Genomic DNA, 22170 nt, shown 5'->3' with positions numbered 1-22170 from the left:
TACAGATCTAAACCTAAGGTGATGCCTTTTTTGGTCACCAGGGGATAAAACCACATTTCAGTTGGACAAAAAACCTTCAGGTCATCTTTAGCTTCCTAGATTTTTTAATATTTAAATGCATGTTAAAAGCTTTCCTTAGCACCAATGTAATTATCCTTTCAGAAAAATGTTTATTGATGCAACTCAACAGCCCTGGAAACTCCTGATTAAAGGAATGCCATCACTGCCAAAAGAATGAATGATAAAAAGGTCAACAACTCAGTCCGCTTCCCTTAACAATACATTGAAAGGTACCAGAAAAGCTGTAATTTATACTGTAGAATAGTTAGGCTTTCACTTCTCCCAACTGTTTAATTGTATTTTCTTGTCTAAATAAAGGAAACTGCTGCTGCTGCTGCATGAGAGAAAACTGGATTAGACCCTACAATGTATAACTGCAACAGTGTCTGGACAGAAAATTGCTCCTAAACACATACAGAAAATACCAGGAGAGGAAAGCATTTTTTATCCTGATTTCTTGAATGCCAAGTTCAGTTTTGGGCCCCTCACTACAAGAAAGACATTGAGGAGCTGGAGTGCATCCAGAGAAAGGGAACGGAGCTGGGGAAGGGTTGAGAGCACAAACCTTATGAGGAGCAGCTGAGGGACCTCAGGTTGTTTAGCCTGGAGAAGAGGAGGCCAAGGGGAGACCTCACCACTGTCTGCCTCTCACAGAAAGGAGGTTGTAGCAAGGTGAGTGTTGGTCTCTTCTCCCAAGTGACAGGATGAGAGAGAATGGCCTCAAGCTGCACCAGGGGAGGTTTAGATTGGACCATCAGGAAAAATTTCTTCATCAAAAGGGTTCTCAGGCCCTGGCACAGGCTGCCCAGGGAGGTGGTGGAGTCCCCATTCCTGGAGGTATTTAAAAGATGGGCAGATGAGGTACTCAGGGATCTGGTCTAGTAGTGGACAGAGATGGTTGGACTCAACTGTCTCAAAGATCTTTCCCAAACAAACAAATTTATGAACGTAAGTTCGTCTTTAGCCAGTCAACGGTCTACATTGCAATATCAAGCAAGACAGCCCTTGTCCAGAGACATTTCTTTATCTCTTCTGAATCTGTGCAATTTAAAGGCAAGAAACAATCATCTTCATAACTTGCCCAACCTATCAAGCCAACACATAGCAAGCCAATAAACTCTCCCTGTTCAAGAAGATAAAAACAATGACCTATTTGGGAAGGCTTGTTTTCCAATCAAAATAAAAACCATTTCCTCCTACTCCTAGGAAAGAAATATTAGGGCAGAAACCAAGTGGAAAACTCTACATTTAAAAGCGTAGTTTCCCCTCATTCTCCCCACACAACTTGATCAGGACTTACGCAGGTAGCAAAGCCAGGTATGAATTGTAAGCTCTACAAGTTAAAAATAATTATAATTAAATTTTAATCATTTCACTTTCAGTCAGTATCTCGTGTAGGGTTATATTTTATTCAAAAAGAGTTTTCTAACACTTACCATATATATGAAAAGAGGCACAATGCTCTGCAATGCTCCCATATATTGTCCAAGAGCTACGTTAAATCTTTCAATATAGAGATCTGGAGGGCTGGCCTGCAAGAAACCGTAAAAGTCAGGTTCGGATTTGAACAAGAGAAAGATCTGGAACAGCATGGCTTCTCACAGCAAACACCGATAGAGAGCAGGCGTTTCAGAAAGGAAAACAGAACTAGCACAGGAAGGAAGAACATTATCCCATACGCTATTGCCACAGGTTGTATATGGTTATTTCTCATCTTGATCACAAGTTCTTAATCTCATTGCAGATGCGGTTATCAGAGGCAGCCAAATTTCAGTTCAAAATGCCAGTGAGGTATAAAAGTGGCTCTGAACTCCAAGGATTCCCTTTGATAAAGTTACATATACAATTTGTTGCAAATAACATGCAGTGAAATGCGCATTTCTAAGCGGCGTGGATTCCTGCCTCACTCCTCTTTAACCTCAGCTTTAAATGCGGTTACGCTCTCCAATTTACGAAGACTTGGTAGACAGCTTCTAAGATGAAAGAAAAAGGAAAGTTCTACTTCAAAGAACATATGAGACAAAGGAAGACCACAGCCTGACACCGGGCACCTCTCTGCTCTCACTGACAGAATCCACTCTTCATTAAAGAAAGGCAACAGAGACAGAAATCATCCGGACAGTCCGTGATGTAATGCCACTGACGGGCTGCAGGCAATGGCACACCGCCAGCCTGCCTCCCTCTCCACAGGGGACAGTAAGGACTGATCTCTTTTTCCCTCTGCTGAAGATAAAACCTCTCCGCTAGCTCAGCTCACACAGTCTTGTCACACTGAGACACACATCTTAAGATGGAACAACTGCACACCCAGCTGCCTCCTGAGAACAACCATAAAAGTCCTTTATGCGGTTCAACAAGGCCGAGTGCTGGATCCTGCACTTGGGCCACAACAACCCCATGCAACGCTCCAGGCTTCGGGAAGAATGGCTGGAAAGCTGCCTGGTGAAAAGGCCCTGAGCGTGCTGGTCAACAGCAGATGAACATAAGCCAGCAGTGGCCCAGGTGGCCAAGAAAGCCAATAGCATCCTGGCTTGGATGACCCATGGTGTGGCCAACAGAAGCAGGGAAGGGATTGTCCTCCTGGACTCGGTGATGGTGAGGCCACACCTCGAATCCTGGGCTCAGGTTTTGTCCCCTCACTACAAGAAGGACATTGAGGGGCTGGAGCGTGTCTGGAGAAGGGAATAGAGCTGGGGAAGGGGCTGGAGAACAAGTCATTGAGGAGTGGACGAGAGAATTGGGTTTGTTCAGTTTGGAGAAGAGGAGGCTGAGGGGAGAACTCACCCAGTCTACAACTGCCTGAAAGGAGGTTGTAGCAAGTTGGGAGCTGGTAACAGGACAGAGAGAAATGGCCTCAAGCAACATCAGGGGAGGTTTAGATTGGATATTCGAAGGAATTTCTTTACTGAAAGGGTAGTCGAGCACTGGCAGAGGCTGCCCAAGGAGGTGGTGGAGTCACCATCCCTGGAGAGGCTCCGTGGAGAGCTTAGAGCAGCTTCCAGTACTGAAAGGGGCACCAGGAAAACCGGGGAGAGGCTCCTTATAAGAACATGTAGCGATAAGGGGGAACGGCTTTAAACTGAAAGAGGGCAGATTTAGATTAGACAGTAGGAAGAAATTCTTCACAATGAGGGTGGGGAGGCCCTGGCCCAAGTTGCCCAGAGCAGTGGTGGCTGCCCCATCCCTCGAGATGTTGAGCAATCTGATCCAGTGGGAGGCATCCCTGCCCATGGCAGGGGGTGGAACTGGATGGGCTATGAGGCCCCTTCCAACCCAAACCATTTCATGACTCTATGATTCACCCCCCATTCCGAACGTTATCTCACCATCAACTGAGTTTTGGGGTTTTCTGTCCCTTCAGACACTCTATATAGGGAGACAGCTTAAATCTTCTTCTGAGTTCCTCTCACTTACCACTCATCAGTTTAAGAAAGGTTCTCCAGTAGCAGCTCTGTAGCGCGTGTCCCCGCTTCATGACAGTACCGAATGTTTGGTCAGGCTTCTCAAACTGAGGCAACTGCGCTTGCTTAACACCTTCAGCTTGGTTTTGAGCCAACTACTTCTTTGTATAAAATGCTACGGCTGCTGTTAAAAGTCAGTGTTAAGGACATCAGTTGATCTCCTTACACAACATGGCAGACATCTCTGTGAAGAGATGTCTCAGCTTGATAGGGTTCTGGGCCACCTCAATTAAACTACAGACCACCTAAAGGGTCGGACCAGGTGATCCTTGAGGCCCCTTCCAACCTGGCATTCTGTGATTCTATGAAGTGATTTAACATACTAAGTAAGAAAAGAGTTGGGAAATAAGTTCTCAAATTCATTTTCCCCCTCTATTTCTGATCGTTTCTATCGGTAGAACCCAGAGAAGGCAAATTTGTTTTCTACATAAATGTTTGCGAAACTGTTGCAACTATGGAAATTATTTCAGGGTACCAACTGATTTCTGATTAACAAAAGCTAATTTGAGTGTTATCTACAAGAGATGAGACAGGAATCCTGAAGAAGGCTCACTACTTCTCATTTGCCTACCAAGTCCGGCAATACCCACACAGACTGGGTAATAACAATGGGCTTCTTCATGCGGATGGAGTACCAAGCTTGGCCTCCCGTAGGTACATTACTCATGCCAATGAAGTTATGGTTAGGCAATCTGATTTATTAAGTTTACATAAAAACCCAGCCACGGATTATGTTGTCAACAGTTCTATTTGACAAGCTGGCATAACTGTGCAAACATAACATAGCGCTATATAAATATAATGTAATCATCGATACACCTTGGGAGGAAAGCAAAATACATCAACAAAACAATTCCCTTAAACAACCAAGAACTGTGGTGAGATGGTGCTCAGAAGGTAACTCTGCCCATAGTCAGATGCTCAGTTTTCTGGGCCCCTTCAAGGCACTACTTGGATGCCTTTTCATACCACCCTGACCATACTAAAAGCTCACAAGGTAAACATGACAAACCATTTGAGCTTCATCATGCTTGTACTCCTGTAATGAGGAGCAATACTGGACGTTACACAACTGCTGCTAAAAGACAAATAAGGAGTTCAGAACCTAATCTGGAGTAATGCATCGGTACTTATCAGATTAATAGTGGGGCAGGAGATGACCGGCTCCTCTCCACTGGGTGGCCAAGCTCCATACAATCACAAGGCACAAGTAGAAGGTAAACGTGAGACAGAAAAGGAGGGAAAAGGCAAGGAGGGAATGAGTTGTCTAAAATGGATATTGCTGACATTTTTAGGAGCAGATGGCAACCAACAGTGATGTGATACAAGGCCCCCTGCTCCCAGAGCTTTGGCAGCCCTCAAAATAGCAAAACGTCTCTTACAGTGACCTGACTGCAATGCATGTTCTTCCAAGTAAACAGGGAAGAAGGTATTTTCATATGCTGTTTTGAGAGCTGACAAGGCAGAAGGCTGGGAAGTTGTAAGGATTAATATGAGGCAGAAAGCTTGCTGGCATTGCACAGTGAAGACCCTAAATCTGCCGTTCCTGTGGCCACACAGCAACCATGGAAGTTATCTACCAACAGCAGTGACTGCTCCGTACAGTCACATTCATTATAAAATACATCATTCATAATTAAAAAGAGTACACACACACACACACACACACAAACACGTATCATGAGACATAATAATAGAGGAGAAGCCGCCCAAGCTGCCTGGAGTGTTCAAGAGCCTCAGTACGCTACTGGCAAGTGGCTCCAAATTTAATCCAAGGCTTTCAGATAGATGGAATTTGAGGAAGGAATTCTGGTGTTGTAGTTCTGCCACTTCTGTTTGATTTAAACTACAAACAATGCAAACAAAGCAGTGTTTAAGTCAGAGAAAGCCTGATTCTCACTCATTAACTTCAAGGAACCCAGAATTACATAGTTACTGAACTCAACTGTTTCTGGTCAATTAAAAAAAAACACCACGAAAAATAATAGATCCCCTTTTGTCTAAATAAAAAGAGGGTGCAACACAAAAAAGAGCTGCTTTTCAGCTCTCAGCCATTTGCTAAAGGAATTACTAAGATTATCCAATCTAAAATGAAAATATTTCACTGCATTTACACAAAAAAAGCTACTTCTGCCACAGGCCAGCTCAGTGCACTCTGACTGTCAATGCTTAACTGCTTTCCACTGTCTTTTAGTGAAGAGATGTAATGGGAAGAGTAATTACTTTATCAGAGTGCATAAAAGTAAGCTAAGCCAGAAATACTGGTCTCTAAAACAAGTAAGAGTTTTATTCATTTAAAAGAAGTGTATTTAATTTGAAAGCATACGCTGGTGTACCCACCCTACCTCACACATCTCAATGACTCAGCACTGGCCCTCAAACACAGCGGGCATTATTTCCAACCACAACATAATGGGCCGTGTCCATTACCAACAAAATGTTTCCAAATAAAGCATCTTGGAAAAATCATCTGCATAATGCAGGCTTCACAAAACTCAAGATAATAGGAAATGTGTTCATTTATGCTTTCATAGAACGGTTTGAGTCGGAAAGGACTTTAAAGGCCATCCAGTTCCAACCCCCTGCCATTTGTAGGAACACCTTCCACAGCACGAGGGTGCTCAAGGCCCCATGATCCAACCTGGCTTTGAACACCTCCAGAGATCATAGAATCATGAAATGGTTTGGGTTGGAAGGAACATTAAAACTCATCCAGTTGCACCCCGTGACACGGGCAGGGACACCTCCCACTGGATCAGGGGCTCCAAGCCCCATCCAACCTGGCCTTGAACACCTCCAGAGATCATAGAATCATGAAATGGTTTGGGTTGGAAGGAACATTAAAACTCATCCAGTTGCACCCCGTGCCATGGGCAGGGACACCTCCCACTGGATCAGGGGCTCCAAGCCCCATCCAACCTGGCTTGGAACACCTCCAGGGATCATAGAATCATTAAATGGTTTGGGTTGGAAGGAACATCAAAACTCATCCATTCCCATCCCCTGCCATGGGCAGGGACACTTCCCACTGGATCAGGTTGCTCCAAGCCCCATCCAACCTGGCCTGGAACACCCCCAGGGATGGGGCAGCCACCACTGCTCTGGGCAATCTGGACCAGGGCCTCACCAACTTCAGCTTTTTTTTTAAGCCACTCTCATTTTTTTAAGCACACAGAATCCAGAATTCTGATCAACTTAAGAATTGGGGAAATTTAACTCTCTATTACTGGAAGCTCCACACAGCAAATCTCAGTCTTTTGCAGAGGAGCTGGTCGGACATCACTTGTAAGAATGGAAGGCAACATTTACTCGGATATTCTGCACAAATCAAACAGCCTGAAGACAGGATCATTTACTCAAACACAGAGTGAGGAGGGAACTAGAAATGTCTTGGGATATGGGAAGCTCCATATAAAAGAGGTAATGGTCCGATGACAAGCAATTCATCTCATCTAAATGAACTTCTCTGCAGGCAACATTTGTTGCTTCTCAGCCAGTGCCCAACACGCAGAGAACACACCTGCATTTTCACGATGTCCCTGCCACCACTGAAAAGCAATTTTTGCGAGGTGAAAACTTGTGAAGCAGGAGCTCAGGAATGCATGTGGCAACACACGCCAACAGCACAACAAGGTGTCTTGCAGTCTGAAAGGCGGAATTCACACGGGGGCTGACGAGGGAGTGCGTGTCCCTGTGTGACCATAGGGCCCCAGTAGCAGCGCCCAGGACACCCAGTTCAGGACACCCCCGTGCCCACTGCTCTGCTGAGGCCAGCTGCACAGCCAGGACAGAAATCAAAAGCAAAAGGTAGCTTCTGAGGTAAATACCACGCAGAAAAAAGACAAACAAAGTTAATAATCAAGTCTGACAGGTCCCCTTAGAGGCTCCCATTTGTACTATTCAGAATCCGACAGTTTTACTGCTGTTGCCAAGTGGTTCTTGTAGGAACCAGCTTGCTCCAGCATGTTGGTTACATGCAGATAGCCTGCAATCCACCTGCCAAACTGTTCCACTTCTGTACAAAGAAGTTGTTTGGCTTGTCCAGAACGAGACACTGCATTTGCCTGCTGTGTCAGCTTTCATGGCCATCTGTCTTCTCATGGAAACCAACGTTCCTGCTTATATTGGGCTACATCTGCATTCTCTGCATGTCAAAAACAAATTATCTTGGATCAAAAGTCACACCTTGCCAATTAAACAGAACTCTGCAATTAAATATTGTTGGCAGGTGGAATGAATTTGTGTCAGAGGAAGCAAAACACCACATGTTGTGCATTAGAACGATTCACATATCATAGAATCATAGAATGGTTCGGGTTGGAAGAGACCTTAAAGATCACCCAGTTCCAACCAGAAACTGCCAAGTGACCAACATTTACAAAGTAATTTGTTGTTATTATGGTGAAGATCTAGAGCCACATTTCCAACAAACCCAAGTGACCTAGTGTCACCAAAACCTAATAAGATCAAAGAAGCGTCACAATAATAAAATATAGCATAATAAAGTAATTTCTCAAGAGTAAATCTCACATTCCACAGTCGGTTTCTTTACAGAACAATGTTCTAAGGCACATGAGTTTTACTTCGAGCAGCTCACAAAGATGGAATTTACTACTTAAAATCCAAGACAAAACTCACGTAATACACTCCAAGATGATATCATGCTGTATTACAACCCTCTTGCTACCTGCCACAAGGTGTGTCTGTCTAACCTACGTAAGGGAGCTTTTGCAAGACAAAGATTGCATTAAACAGTTGTCTCAAGTATTCTTTCAACAGCTGACATTCAAAAGGCAGCCTTGTTCTCAGGCAGAAGCATTTATGCGTCAAAGCCAACTTAAAAGCAGCTGCCTCACTCAGTTTTGGAGCTTTAAAGGAAACAATCAAGGGCTACCACAGGGTAAAGTTCGGTATATTCCAAAATTCAAAAGCAAGGAATGCACTACGCTGCCATGGGATGTATCGGAAGAACTGGCCAAACCTGTACAGCTGCAATGATTTGTAGTTCCCACAATCAGAACAAAAGTATACGGGCTGCACCAGCTCCGCAAAGCCAAGGGAAGGCTTTATTTTACATAGGATATCCACCTACTCCAACAAATCTTTACAACACAGTGAGGCTGTCATTCCACAAGGAATAAAGAAAATGAAAGAGAAAAGGAGCAAAGAACCTCACTCAAGACAACCTGGATATTTTGCAGTCAAAGACTGCCCATAGATTGTGCTCGTTAAACACAGAGTAGTTAATTTTCTTTGTAAGGAAAGCAACAAGAGTAAGAGTGAAACAAGGAGGACATTAGAGCAATCTCAGTGTTTGGATGGGAAAGCACGCTTAGCCAGAAGTCCCTGATGCAATCAGAAGTAGTAAGACTGCTGCTGCCTGACAGAAATCAGTTATCAATTGTCAGAAGCACTGAAAGGTGCTGCTGCAGCTTAAAGTTCCTTTGTATTGGCATCTCTGATGCTCTGCAAGTCAGTGCAGAACTCGGGCACCGTCTCTGGAAGTGACAAAAGCTTTAGGAAAGGAAAACAGTGTTGCTGATACAGCAGTGGCAATTTGAATAACACATCTGGAGATCTCAGCCTAAAAGGAATTTTCAACAAGGAACACACATGAAAACAAACAGAGATCCACAAATAAGGTGCAGAGATGGATAAGGATGTACAAACTGTATCAGGACTGCTGTAAACCACTGACATCTAGAGATAGGCAAGGAAAATGCAGAATAAACTACAGCAGAAAACTTTCATATGTGATAAATCCTAATTTATACTTCACAATTCGTGTTTAATTCGCTTCAAATTTTTCCTTTAGATTTTTCTTTTTGTGCTGGTCATGATGCACTAGGACCACAACCGGTTTATACAGGTTAACACAGCAACGGCAGACATCCAGATCGTGTGCTCAGATGGTGTTTAATTAAATCATTTACATCCCAGATTATATTGCAGACTTCCCATTCTCTAGTCTTTGATTCCATACTATGTAAGTTTAGCCACTGCTCTCCACATGGTTTAGATCTAAGGCTGATTAGTGCCACACAATTGGATCTAGCAGTCAGTATTCTGTCTCACAGCCAGTTAGTGAATGAAATAGTCCACAATTTAGTAAGCTAGCGTAAATCAGTCTTCAAGGCAACGCCCTCCATGGGCCATCCACACACTGTTCCGATATAATCACAGATCCCAGGAAAGACAGAATTAGATTGCGCAGTTTCTTACCTGCAGCTCCTTTGAGACTCTCTCTAAGTGGTTAGTTATCTTTTTTATTAGGTCACTATACATCTGTTCCGAATGTTGCTGGCATACACACTTATACACACAACTGCAGAAACAAATACAGGAACAAACAATGAACTCACAACAGTTTGCAATGAAGAGTAACAAACTTCAAAACATTTTGTTTAAGTCTCAATTTATAGGATAAGAGAGTTAATCGAACGATTGCTGAACTTTAAAAACCGCCCGAAGCTTGGAATGAGCTCCGGCAGACTCTGAAGTCTCCTCTGGAGGCCCCCATTCCACTCCCACTCCCCAAGTTCTCTTAACATTGCATGTCAAAACAGCTAACACGCTCCCGATTGTGGTTTTTGCCTCTCCTATGTGAATGAAGCCTCCATCAAAATACACAAGTTTAATGATTATATGCATATTCTAAGGCAAAACTCTTATTAAAAGAGGGGCAACACCGACAAGCAGCAATCCAAGTTGCACAAAGGGTTTTAAAAAGAAAGGGCAAAAGTTCCAAAGCTACAGACCCAAGCATGTTACCCCATCTTTTGTTAATTAAACTCTAAAAAACCCCTGCATTTTCAAAATAAAGATGCAGAGAAAGAGCAACTGAACTTTAACCCTACATTCCATGGCTTGGCTGTATTAGCTCCGGTCCGCAGTGTTACTTTTGTTATTAAAGAACATTTTATTGCTCCACACTGCAATTCAATGTATCTGCAAAATCAAGCTCTGTATTGAAAACAGCTGTAAAACAAATACATTTTTCAGCAAGGGTTTGCATTAAGGTGATCACCATCGTCAGGACTAACACCAACACAATCTGTACCAAGCAGATTTTACTTCTCTTGAGTACTTTCACTCCTTGAAGTCGGCTTTTTGGAAGCTAGCTGCTAAAAATCGAGGCACAAGGAAGGCTTCACCTGATACCCTGGGCAAGCCCAATCTCCTCCCTGTGCCTCTGTTCCGCTCTGCTTTCCCTCCATCCCTCTATACACAGTGCTGGGACAGTGAGCAATTTAGGCCAGAGACCGTTCCTTACAACACACACAAACAAACTTATTTCCACCAGGGTCCAGACTCCAGGCTTGAATTCTGCAGGGTCTAACAGCACTGAAAGCCTAAAGCTGAGGCACAGCAACACCGTCTCTGTAGGGGAATTGTGACATTCCAATCCTCTGCTGTGAAGGTGGTACAGTGACAACCAAACTGCAAAGGTGGGATTCAGCCAGTTGTAGACTACAGGCTACTGGAACGTTCTAATGCAAGTGAGAGGTTAGGCACCAACCCCAAGCCTTCAAGAGTCACGACAGCCCTCTTTTTCACTATCAACCTCAAAGTCTTCTGGAGGAAGGTTTCACAAGTGACATTTCTATTTATTCCCTTTGACGACTTCAAAAGCCCCAAAAGTCACCCCTAGGCAAAATCTGCTCAACCAGCAAACTATGCAATTTCTTAAAAAACAAAAGACAGTCCACGCTTCTCCTATTATGCTTTTAAGATAGCTGAGTTTCCACAGTTTGACATTATTTAGCAGTCAAAGTAATCCTGTTTCTTTCACATCAACTCTACCAATAACAGATTCTATTTCAGAACATGCAAGTGTAGAAGACAACATGGTACAAGGCAGTAGCAGCAAAAATATCAATTTAATTTGGATCAAAGAGAACAACACTTATAGGTAAAGCCAGGCTGATTTTTGTATGTCTTACAAACCAGCCAGCTCGGTGACAACAGCAAATGGTCATATGTTTGTTCGCTCTATAACTAACCCATAAACAGCCACTTCCACAAGCTGACCACTTCATTTGCAAGGATGGAACTAAATTGAATTTCAAAGGACACGTCTGCTTAGCGTTTTACTGCTATACCTACTTCTGCAGCACATCCTGTAGTCAAACAGCAGTCAATGTACGTGCAGAGCACGTTTACATTGTATTTGAACGCTTCTATTTAGAGGTTCCTTCCCCATTTTCAGATCCTGTTTCCATTTCCTGATCGTGGGCTGGTTTGGTGAATCATCCTTGCCCTACTGCTACCCAAAAGAAGTGAGCAGCTCGTTAGTCGTTCAGCATCACCAAACACCTTAGGGAAAGGAAGACCCAAGCAGAACAACCAGAGGTAAGGATTTAGTGAGAGGGATGAAGACAGGAGCTGTCTGGAAGAGTAGTGAGACCTAATTGCATCAAACCAGAGAGGCAGCAAAACGTACAGCTTAGCTGTTCAGACTTCCCTCATCTCAAAGTTTCCTTCACATCTCCCAATGTATTTAACCCGTTTAAAAGGAAGTGTCTATCCACAGGCAGGCTTTGCACTCAAGGATGAAAACAGGCACTAATCACACATTGATAGCGTGTAGTGGTAGCAGTAAATCTCTGCGTGCACAGCTCTGAAGTTCTCTCCCAGCTTTCACTGCCAGGGAGCAGATACCACTGATCCTGTCAAAGATCATAGTCTGAGTATTTAACAACATATCTTGAGTTGGCACTACAGAAACCTCGATTCCTTTAGTCAGCAGACTGCTGTATTTCACTGTAAAAAAATTAAAAACAGTGTAGAAGATACGTAGCTGCCTGAAACATTTCAAAACTCACCTCATTTTCAGGCTGAAGCTCTAGCCTAGGGAAGCAGAAAGGATCTAAACCTCAACTCTGCTATGGACTTTCTGTAATGCTACAAGCAAGCGTCATCATCCAATTAAAATAGCAGTCTTTCTTCCACCCTCAATCTCAGTTGCCCACATTGTAACTCAAGCAAAGGGGTATGTCTGCTCTAGTGAAGTGTCCCGGCCTACAGCAGAGGGGTGGAACTGGATGGGCTTTATGGTCCCCCCTCCGCTCCAAACCATGCTATGATTCTATGATACCCCATAAAACCCCCTCCCCTCCATGCAAGAGGGCAGACCTCATCACTCCCCACAGATCCCTGAAAGGAGGTTGTAGTGAGGCAGGTGTTGGTCTCTTCTCCTAAGTAAGAAGCGATGGGACGAGATGAAATGGTCTCAAGATGCCCCAGGAGAGGTTCAGATTGGATTTAGGAAAAAATTATTCACTGAAAGAGTGGTGAAACATCAGAACAGGCTGCTCAGGGCAGTGGTGGAGTCTCCATCCTTGGAGGGGTTCAAAAAACAGGCAGACGTGGCACTTCGGGACATTGTTTAGCAGGCACAATGCTGGGCTGATGGTTGGACTGGATGAGCTCAGAGATCTTTTCCAACCTCAATAATTCTATAATTACGATACTGCATCAAGTGTCACCCTGATGCGCAAGGGTTAGCTATAAGAAACTTAAACCCCCAATTCCTTTAATAAATAAAACTTTGGAGCAGTAGAAAGACAGCAAAGATAAATTTCAGTTATCTGAAAACCTTAACTGGGTACTGATCTGCTCAAGGTATTAAAGCATTAATTCCGAACACCTATTTTTTAATCAGAGATGACGTTGGCTCAGCTTGCAGTGACCACTGTTTGCATACTGGAGATTTCAAGCTTGGAAAAGGATTGTGATCATTTATACTATAAAGGTGCAAAATGACTCTCAATTCAAATTTACCACCTCAATTATTGATACACACACTGACATCTGAGCCCTGATAACAGCCATTCCAGAAGTTTAGAGAGGCAAGAGGCAACCGATTAAAGATTTTAACTGGATTTAAGAGGAAGACTAAACACCTGCCATTCCTGGTGCTGGTCCCCTAATCCAAAGCTTTAAACTGGAGAGAGAAAGCTGCTAAGAGCAAGTGAGCAGGAGACAGCAGAGCTGAAGCCTCTAGAAGGAGCAATCAGTGACTGAGCTGCCAGTGTTAATTCAAAGTGCAATGCTCTGACATAGAAACCCAAGATAGCAGCGCTACCGTTGCGTCGCTGGCAAGGGCCAGTAGTTTTAACGGCATCTTGGCTGGCAAATGCAGCAGCAGCCACCCAGTTCCCATCCTGTTTACCAACACCCTGCACTGTCACCTATAAACATCTCCCTTTCAGTCAATCTGAGGGAACCGACAAGTCTTCAAAGCATTTCGCATTTTGGTTTGGAGCAAGAATATGATTTTGAAACAAATCCCTTACCATCCCTACCCCTGTGCCCTATCTCAGTCTGCAGAGCAGCTCTGGGGAGTGACTAGATCCCTTCTAAAGGGAATTAAACTGCAGCTCCACGCCAGGTACACATCAAATGTTCTCCAGATAGGAATGGAGATGTAAAGGAGTGAACCTCATGCTGGTCCTCCAGACAGCCTCTACCTGCAAACGCAGTGGGATAGTCGGGCAAGGAGGAAATCAGAGCAAATCTCCCTGATCCAAAATACACAGGTGACAGTTCATATGGGTTGACCTCGGCTCCAACTGCTTCTATGTGCTCCTGCACCTCTACTGAACCAAACTGGCTCCTATTCGATCGGACAAAGAAGCCTTCTGAAACATTAAGTCAAATGCCTACCACACCAGTCTCTTCTTCTTCAAAGGAAGGGATGTTGAGACTTCTAAAACATTTCTTTGTTACACAAAGCAACTGCAGTGCAGCTGACTTTAATGTTAAAGTTTCCAGTACTTATGTGTTTTTCTTCCTCAGTATCTATTTCTGTTAACACAGGATGTCAAGATACGTATCTATTATTGACTCATTCCAACCATTTAAGCAGTACTGTACTTCACTTTCCTCCTTACATACACAAAATATGACATAAGCATAGGCTGCAAGACAAAACAAACATTTACCTTTAAAGAAACAAAACAAAAAGCAAAAAAAAGTGTCCTTACCTGTATATTTGTTCATAGGAGATAGGGATGTAGTCACCAGGACTCTGAGTTAAAAGCTGATCTATGGCACTGTCCAACTTTGGCCAATATGTGCTCTTATAGTCTTCAATTGTTATAACATTCATTACTACAAGAAAAAGACAAAGCGACATTTAGTAACTTTAGCTAAAAGATTCGACCCAAGTGAATGCTCCGCAATTCCAGGTCACACCAATAAGAATGCCAAAAAACTGGGAGCAGTTCACTTTTAAGATAACCTGATGTAAAACTAAAGCCCAGGCTTAGATTTGTACCTTTTTATTTACAAAGACAAAATTCAGAAGCCCTGCCAAATCAATGCTTGGATATTCCTTAATGGCCCAAGAAGCAGGGAAAAACAAACTCCTGGGAGTTCTAGCATGACAATATAATAGTTACAAAAGAGGAGCTGGGGAGGTCGCTTAGATCAGTAATTTACACAGCTTTGTGGGAGTCCAGAATTAATAACACCAGGTCCTCATGTGCAGGAGAATAAATAAATAAATCTTACAAAGTCTCAAGTGGGACCAGCAACTTCCTTGGTCAAAATACTGATGCAATTCCCTCTGCCTTCAACTGTAGTTTGGCACCTGGACAACATTTTAGGATCCCCCTCTAGCACACACAATAATATTCTTAACTTTTCCAGGTAAGAATCAACACAGGGAGGAATAGGAGGCATTTAAATTGGCATTCCTCAGCGCACTGATTTTCCTTCTGAGCTTTCCAACTGCACCTTCTTGCACAAGCCGCTCCCTGTGCCCTCACAGACAGAAGAGTTTTAATCCCTTGCTTTTCAGGAGGATTTTTGAACTAAGCACTCACAGCTGAGTTCCAATGGCAGCCCTGGCAGGAAGGTTAGCACCTTGTAACACCATCACAGCACGACAGCAGCCACTCAAAACAAATCCTCGGTACTTAATCACACCAGGTACAATTCATATCAAACTATCCAGGCCAGGAAATCCACACCTGGGTCTGGGCTAATGGAACCGAGAGTAAAGATAGCTCCCACCCCGAACAATCCAGTTCAGACACTGCTCTGAAAAGCAATGTTTTGAACAGGGCTGCATTTTAAATACAAGCGTAAAAGTGGATTCACTGCTGGGACTAAAGAGCACAATTTCTAAAGCATATTTTCACAAGGGGTTGAAAGGCACTGGGTAAGTCACTTCGGGCAGCATTATGAACCATCCTAGGGAAATACAGGCATAAGAGCTAACAGCATCATGAGAAAAAGAGAACGTGGAATAAAGAGAGGCATGAGATAAAGTACTCTTACTATAAGACAGACATCGAGGTTCTGGAGCGTATCCAGAGAAAGGCAATGAAGCTGGTGAAGGGGCTGGAGAACAAGTATGATGAGGAGCGGCTGAGGGAACTGGGGTTGTTTAGCCTGGAGAAGACTGAGGGGAGACCTTATCACTGTCTACAACTGCCTGAAAGGAGGTTGTGGAGAGATGGGTGTCCGTCTTTTTGCCCAAGTGATAGGGCAAGAGGAAATTGCTTCCAGCTGCACCAGGGGAGGTTCAGATTGGACACTGGGAAAAACTTCTTCACCAAAAGGGTTATCAAGCACTGGCAGAGGCTGCCCAGGGAGATGACTGAGTCACCATCCCTGGAAGTATTTAAAAGACGGGTAGATGAGGTGCTTGGGGACATGATTTAGTAGTAGACTGGTACGGCTGGACTTGATCCTAAAGGTCTTTTCCAACCTAGTGATCCTATGATTTCAACCCTATCTTGAAATGGTAGGAGTGGGTATTGCAGATGTGCTTTTTTTTTTTAGGGTATTTCAGCCAGAAACCTTGCTTAGGGGAGGGATGTTAGTGCTGTACTCCTGTCCCCTCTTCAACCAGCCAGCCACAGGTTCACTCCTGCTTCATACTCATTACAGTAACAGATCTTGTTAACCTAGAACGTGTCTGATTAGTGAACGGACCACTGCTATCCAGTGCCACAGGACACTGCCCCAGCACTCCAGCCTGCGCTCCAAAACTACAACACCCTTTGCTAACAAGTTGGTAAAGGTTAAGGGCTTGGATGCACGATGACCATGACAGAAGTTAACACGTCCAGCACATAAGCCCCACGACGGAAAAGCATCCACGCAGCTGGGAACAGCACAGCACCAACACTTATCCATCCGTCTTGCAATGACTCAGTTTAAGTCCCTAGCAGAGCCCAGGCTCTGGGCAGATGTTCTCAGGAGCAGTTTCCACCCAGCAGCTTTATTATTCACACACTCAGCAGCAAAATTCGAGCGTTTGCATTTCACTTTTTTACCCTCAAAAAGGTGTGTGTCCACAGAAAACATTAAATGAAGTCAGCATGAATATTAGACCAAGCCTTGATTTTAAGATTCCAATGTATAATCACACCCACGTGATTCAACATATTAAATGAGCTCTCTGCATTTGAAACAAGGCAGTCAAGTAAGAATTGACAACACGGCCAAATAATTGTTTAACAGGCTGCCGAGATGTATATTTATTTCATTTTACAATGCAGAAAAAGAGAGAAGTAGCAGAGAGGAAGGCTTGGCCCTTGGAAGTGCTGCACAGGTAAAGGACAAAGTGCTTTTACAGACGGCTCTGCAGGACTCGCACAGCAAACACTGGCGAGTTCGAAGTGACACTCTAGAAAACTTCAGTTTTTTATTCAAAAGCCTCTTACAAGTATTATTTCATTTCCACACTTCAGTTCTGAAACTAAGCCAACCATAATATTTATGTAGTTAAGAATCCAAAAACTACACACAGAACAATTGCTATTTTTGTTCTTCTAATCCAAAGAACAAATTACCTTTAATTGCTGTCACAAATCAGTAACGTCCTTTTTTTCTGGCAGAGCTTACACACACACACAAAAAAAGCAAAGGATGACTTAAAGCAGCACCTCAAATTGCGAACTCTGCAAGAACAACCTCAAGAGCAGAAAAGAAAGGAGTCCCACACACAAATCCTTTGAAAGCCAAAGGACACTGCCCTACTAGAAATCAATTTACTGTACTTTTCCTTTTCTTAGCATTTCATTCTTAAATGTTCATCCCTCCACTAAATATTCAAGATTTAGAAGGATTTATCCAACAACCTCCACTGCCAAATCGCAAGGAAAGGGGAATACTCAGTGATGACTTTCCTCTCCTCCAGATATATCAAGTTTCTGGGAAGTGATAGGGACATTTTGTAACAAAGCAGGCTAGGACGCAAGATTTTAATCCAAGGACAGCAAAAGGGTGGGGTGGGGCTGGGGCAGAAATCAGGCTGATCCAATAGAAAGGAAATCAGTATTTTCCAGCAAATTATAAACGACTTCACAAGTAAAGATTGAGAAGCAGCTGCAGCATTTCTATATCCAGGTAAGTTCAAAAGGAAAATCATTTAAGTCAAATGCAGCAGCGAAACAGAATATGCATGAGCTTCATATCATAACCCAGATATTTCAATATCGCAGCCCTGAGACGCAGCCAACTCCAAGCTACCAAATACTTTGATATCTACTTCAATCAGAAGCACAGCAAAACCCACTTAAGATTTGAAAAAAAATAGAACTGAAGTCCAAGAGTAACATTCATCCTCCATGAAACTGAGAAGAAAAACTTACAGATATAGCTCAAAAAAAAGGTGCTGGAACAGAAATAGGAACTAGCTGTGAAGAACAGAATAATAAAATGCTATGAGAGAGTTGGGGTTGTTCAGCCTGGAGAAGGGAAGACTCGAGGGAGACCTTAGAGCAGCTTTCAGTGCTGAAAGTGGCCCCAGGAAAGCTGGGGAGGGGCTCTGGATCAGGGATGGCAGGGATAGGATAAAAGGGAATGGTTTTAAGCTGAAAGGAGGGAGAATGACATGAGATTTTAGGGCGAAAAGTTCTGCTGTGAGGGTGGGGAGGCCCTGGCCCAGGCTGCCAAGAAAAGTTCTGGCTGCCCCATTCCTGGAGGTGTTCAAGGCCAGGTTGGATGGGGCTTGGAGCTCCTGAGCCAGCGGGAGGTGTCCCTGCCCATGGCAGGGCTGGAACTGGATGGGCTTTGAGGACCCTTTCAACAGAAAACCATTCCATGATTCAATTATCCTAAATAATTACATGCAAATGCAGACATTGGATTTCTTGGTTTGGAGGAAAGACTCAGGACAGGAGGGACCGATCTGGATGTCAGCGGTGCTCCAATTTATCACACATTGTGGGAAACCACACGTCACCCACAGTATAAAGTCACCTCCACAATAACCTCTCTAAGACCGAGCCTCTGCATCATCAAGCGAGGAAGGCACAAGCTCTTCCTCATCCAACTGCAGGAAGCTCCTGCAGCAGAGAGCAGAGCTTTCCTGCCAAGCTCAGGACTGACAATCAGCTCCTGCACGTTCTGCCAGCGCTCAGGCAAAGCACGCAGGAGAGGATCCAGCACACACCAGCTCCGTTTTCATTGTGCATTTACACCAAAAGCGACCTTTCCCCCTTGTTCTAGATGTGACAATTGAACAGAGGAGGAGCCAGGATTAAAAGAGGGTCCCAACTCAGCTCCTGGACTTCCTCGGACCATACTGCTTCACTGGACTTGTTCTGTTCATAAACACACAGTACCCACAGCACAAAGGTACAGGACAGTTCTAACGCACTGAACTCTGAGAGTTTTGTGCTGTACAGGAACTTTAATATTCTGTAAAACAACACTGAACATCGGTGAGACGGATATTGTGCTGGGACACCAACGCTGGAGAAGTGAAAACGAGAACTCAAAAACCTAAGCAAAATCACGTGCAGCAACTTCTTCTCCCCCTTAGACCCAAACCATCCATCAGCTGGAGAGTCACCTTCCCGTTTGGTGAAGATCCAGATTGAAAACCATTCATTCCGAAAGAGAAGGAAAAACTAAGACTCTACACTTCCTCGTTGGCAATTCAAGAGCTGAGTTTTGCAAGGCCAAAATACATTTCATTTTGACTGTCTCCAGTGTTTGTGAGCCACCCCAAGGTACCTGGAGCCCTGACAAGCAAGGCAGGCCAAGGGCCAGAAAGCTCTTGGAGTCTGGGAGCCTCAGCTTCAAAGCCCTGGCAACGCGCCTAGAGCCACGAAACCCAGGCTACCAGAGAAGGCAGCACCCAGAAGCCTGAACTTCAAGCTTCTGATCAGCTCTGGAGCTGAACAGGTGGGCCAGCACTGGAGAGAAGGGGCGAAAGAGAAAAAAAAAAGGTGTGTTTCCCATCAAAATCTCATCATGGCAATCAGTTACATTTCCAGGAATGGTTTTAACTACCCAAAACTGAGTTTTCCTACAGCCATCAGAAAAAAGGGCATATTTTGCCCAGAGGTGTCACTTCAGGGAAGAAAAGTAAAGTAGAGTTGAATCAAACAGCACAAAGATCTTTCCCTCCTTCAACCTCAGCTCAGCAAAACAGCAGTAAGATTTGCTATCTCATTTAAAAAGCTACAGGGAAAAGATGTTTTGGAACTATTTTCATGGGAAATAAATTCATCTTCAGTCGCCCTCAACCAGCCTTTGCAGACGTACACCCTTCCCGGGGGCCTGCACATACTGCCGTTTGCCCTCAACAATCAAAAGCAGGTTTCAGATGCATCTTTGGGATTTTCAGGAAGAAAACGCCCTTAGGAAAACAAGGCCTGAAAGCTTTAGGAATGTCAGAACCCAGAGCCCTGCCCGGGCTGGCTCTCCTCGTCCTGCAGTCAGACCCACCCTGGCACTGGGTTGGGGCAACAACCGCAAAAGTTGTGCTGTGCACAAGAAATATGGCATTCCCTGCTCCCAAGGAGCTTGGACACGTTGGATTTTGCTTTGGGACACCTCCTGGGCCAAGCCCCACACAAGGAATTGCAGCAAGATGGATTGGGGGCAAGTCCTGCACAGAGGAAGGGACAGCTGGGGAGGCCAAGGAAAGGGGAGGGAGGACCATCAAGGGGGAGCAAGAAGGTGGCAGGACACGTTCGGGGCGGGGGGAGGGGGGGGGGAAGGTGGAAACGCAGAAGGGATGGCTTAGGATGGGGAGATGAAGGAGGGGAGGAAAGCAGGGCTGAAGGAGGGGGGGAAGCAGCCAAGGAGGGGGACGCCAAAGGGGGGGGAGGGGGCAGGAGGCTTAGGATAGGGAGTTGGGAGACTCAAGGGGAGTTTAGGATGGGGGGTGGGGAGGGAGGATTGGGAGAGGTTAGGAGGGAGGTAGCGAGTCTGGGCAGTTTAGAAGAGAGAGTTAGGAAGGACTTCAGAAGGGTAGATGGCGGGGTCAGAAGGAGTGAAGAGAGGTTAGGAGGGAGTTGGGATGGGTGGCTGGGAGTAGGGGGGATTTAGGAGGGAGTTAGGAGGAGGAGTGGGACGGGTTAGGACCGGGGCAGGAGGTGGGTGAGAGAGGTGAGGAGAGAGTGGGCAGGAGCGGTTGGAGGGATTAGGAAGGCGGGTGGGGGAGTCCAGGTAGTTTAGAAGAAGGTGTTAGGAGTGGCTTAAGAAGGGTAGTGGGGGGTTAGGAGGGAATTGGGTAGGGTGGTTAGAGGGGCAGGAGCGGGGAGGGGTTGGGGGGAGTCTTGGGGGAGAGGTTAGGAGGAAGTTAAGACGGCTGTGAGGCGTTAGGAAGGGGTGTTTGGGGCTAAGGAGGGGGTGAGGAGGAGCGGTTGGGGGTAGGGGTGGGTTTAGGAAGGGGGGTTAGGAGGGGAGGCCGGGAGGCGGTAAGCAGAGGGTGTGGAGGGGGGGGTTGGGGGTAGGTTTAGGAAGAGGGGTTGGGGGGGCAGTCTGGCTAAGGGTAGGTTTAAGAAGGAGGGATTAGGAGGGGAGATTTGGGAGTAGGTTTAGGAAGAGGAGTTAGGAGAGGGGGATTTAGGAGTAAGTTTAGGAAGAGGGGTTAGGAGGGGAGGTCGAGGAGGGGGTTTGGGCAGGGTCGCGCACTCACGGAACTTGGAGGTGGAGGCGTTGATGTTGATGGCGGTGGCGATGGCCCCGGCTCCCCCCTTGCCCGCCGTGTCACAGCCCCGCAGGACGCCGTTGGCCTCGGGCAGCGCGGGGAGGCTCGGCCCGACCTGGGACCCGGTGGCGGCGCCGCGAAGCAGCCGGTCCCCGAGCGGCGCGGGGGGGCCCAGCAGCTGCCGCCCGTACCCGCCGCCCCAGTTGTTGTGGTTCTGGTCGTCCATCATGGCCTCGCCGCCGCCGCCCTCCTCCTCCATACTCTCCTCGTCCATGGCGGCTGCCGGCGCGGCGGGGACCGAGCGGGGAATCACCGCCCGCCGCCCATGGCGGGGGCTCACGGCAGCGCAGCGCGACACTTTACGGCAGACGGAAGCCGGCGGGCGGGCCGGAAAACGGCAGCTCCCCGCCGCGCGGCACGCAGGGAAATGTAGTCCAACCCGATGGGAAAACATAGAGAAGCGTTGCAGCGCGACACTTTGCGACAGGCGGATGCCGGCGGGAGAGCCGGAAGAGGCGGCCCCGCCGCGGGGCATAGTGGGAAATGTAGTCCACCCATTTGGGACTTCGGGGATGGGGGCGAGGCAGAGAAGTCATAGAATCACAGAATCTCTGGGCTGGAGGTTCTTGTGGGTTTTGAGCTCTTGTTTTCACTTCTCCAGCACTGATATCCCAGCTTAGTATCCATCGCAGAGATTTTAAGTGTTGCTTTAGAGAAAATTAAAGAAGAAATTAAGAATTA

At 45.6% G+C, this 22170-nt stretch overlaps 1 protein-coding gene across 2 annotated transcripts in view; it reads right to left on the bottom strand.

The window, feature by feature from the left end:
• The window catches only part of CACUL1 (CDK2 associated cullin domain 1), a 38128-nt gene extending 16318 nt beyond the window's left edge, over positions 1–21810 (bottom strand). Inside the window, exons 1-4 of one of the 2 annotated variants that reach the window (XM_054071618.1) lie at positions 21418–21809; positions 14510–14636; positions 9744–9846; positions 1497–1592 (exon numbers count right to left, since the gene is read on the bottom strand). In XM_054071618.1, coding sequence (XP_053927593.1) covers positions 1497–1592; positions 9744–9846; positions 14510–14636; positions 21418–21703 — 612 coding nt within the window. In that variant the 5' untranslated portion in view covers positions 21704–21809. Of the gene's footprint in view, positions 1–1496; positions 1593–9743; positions 9847–14509; positions 14637–21417 lie in introns of both variants that reach the window. The other variant, XM_054071619.1, reaches the window with a different exon arrangement.
• Positions 21811–22170: the final 360 nt, after the last annotated feature.

Source organism: Cuculus canorus, chromosome 7, assembly GCF_017976375.1.
Source record: "Cuculus canorus isolate bCucCan1 chromosome 7, bCucCan1.pri, whole genome shotgun sequence".
Classification (NCBI taxonomy): domain Eukaryota; kingdom Metazoa; phylum Chordata; class Aves; order Cuculiformes; family Cuculidae; genus Cuculus; species Cuculus canorus.
This window is presented reverse-complemented; position numbering and strand designations above follow the sequence as displayed.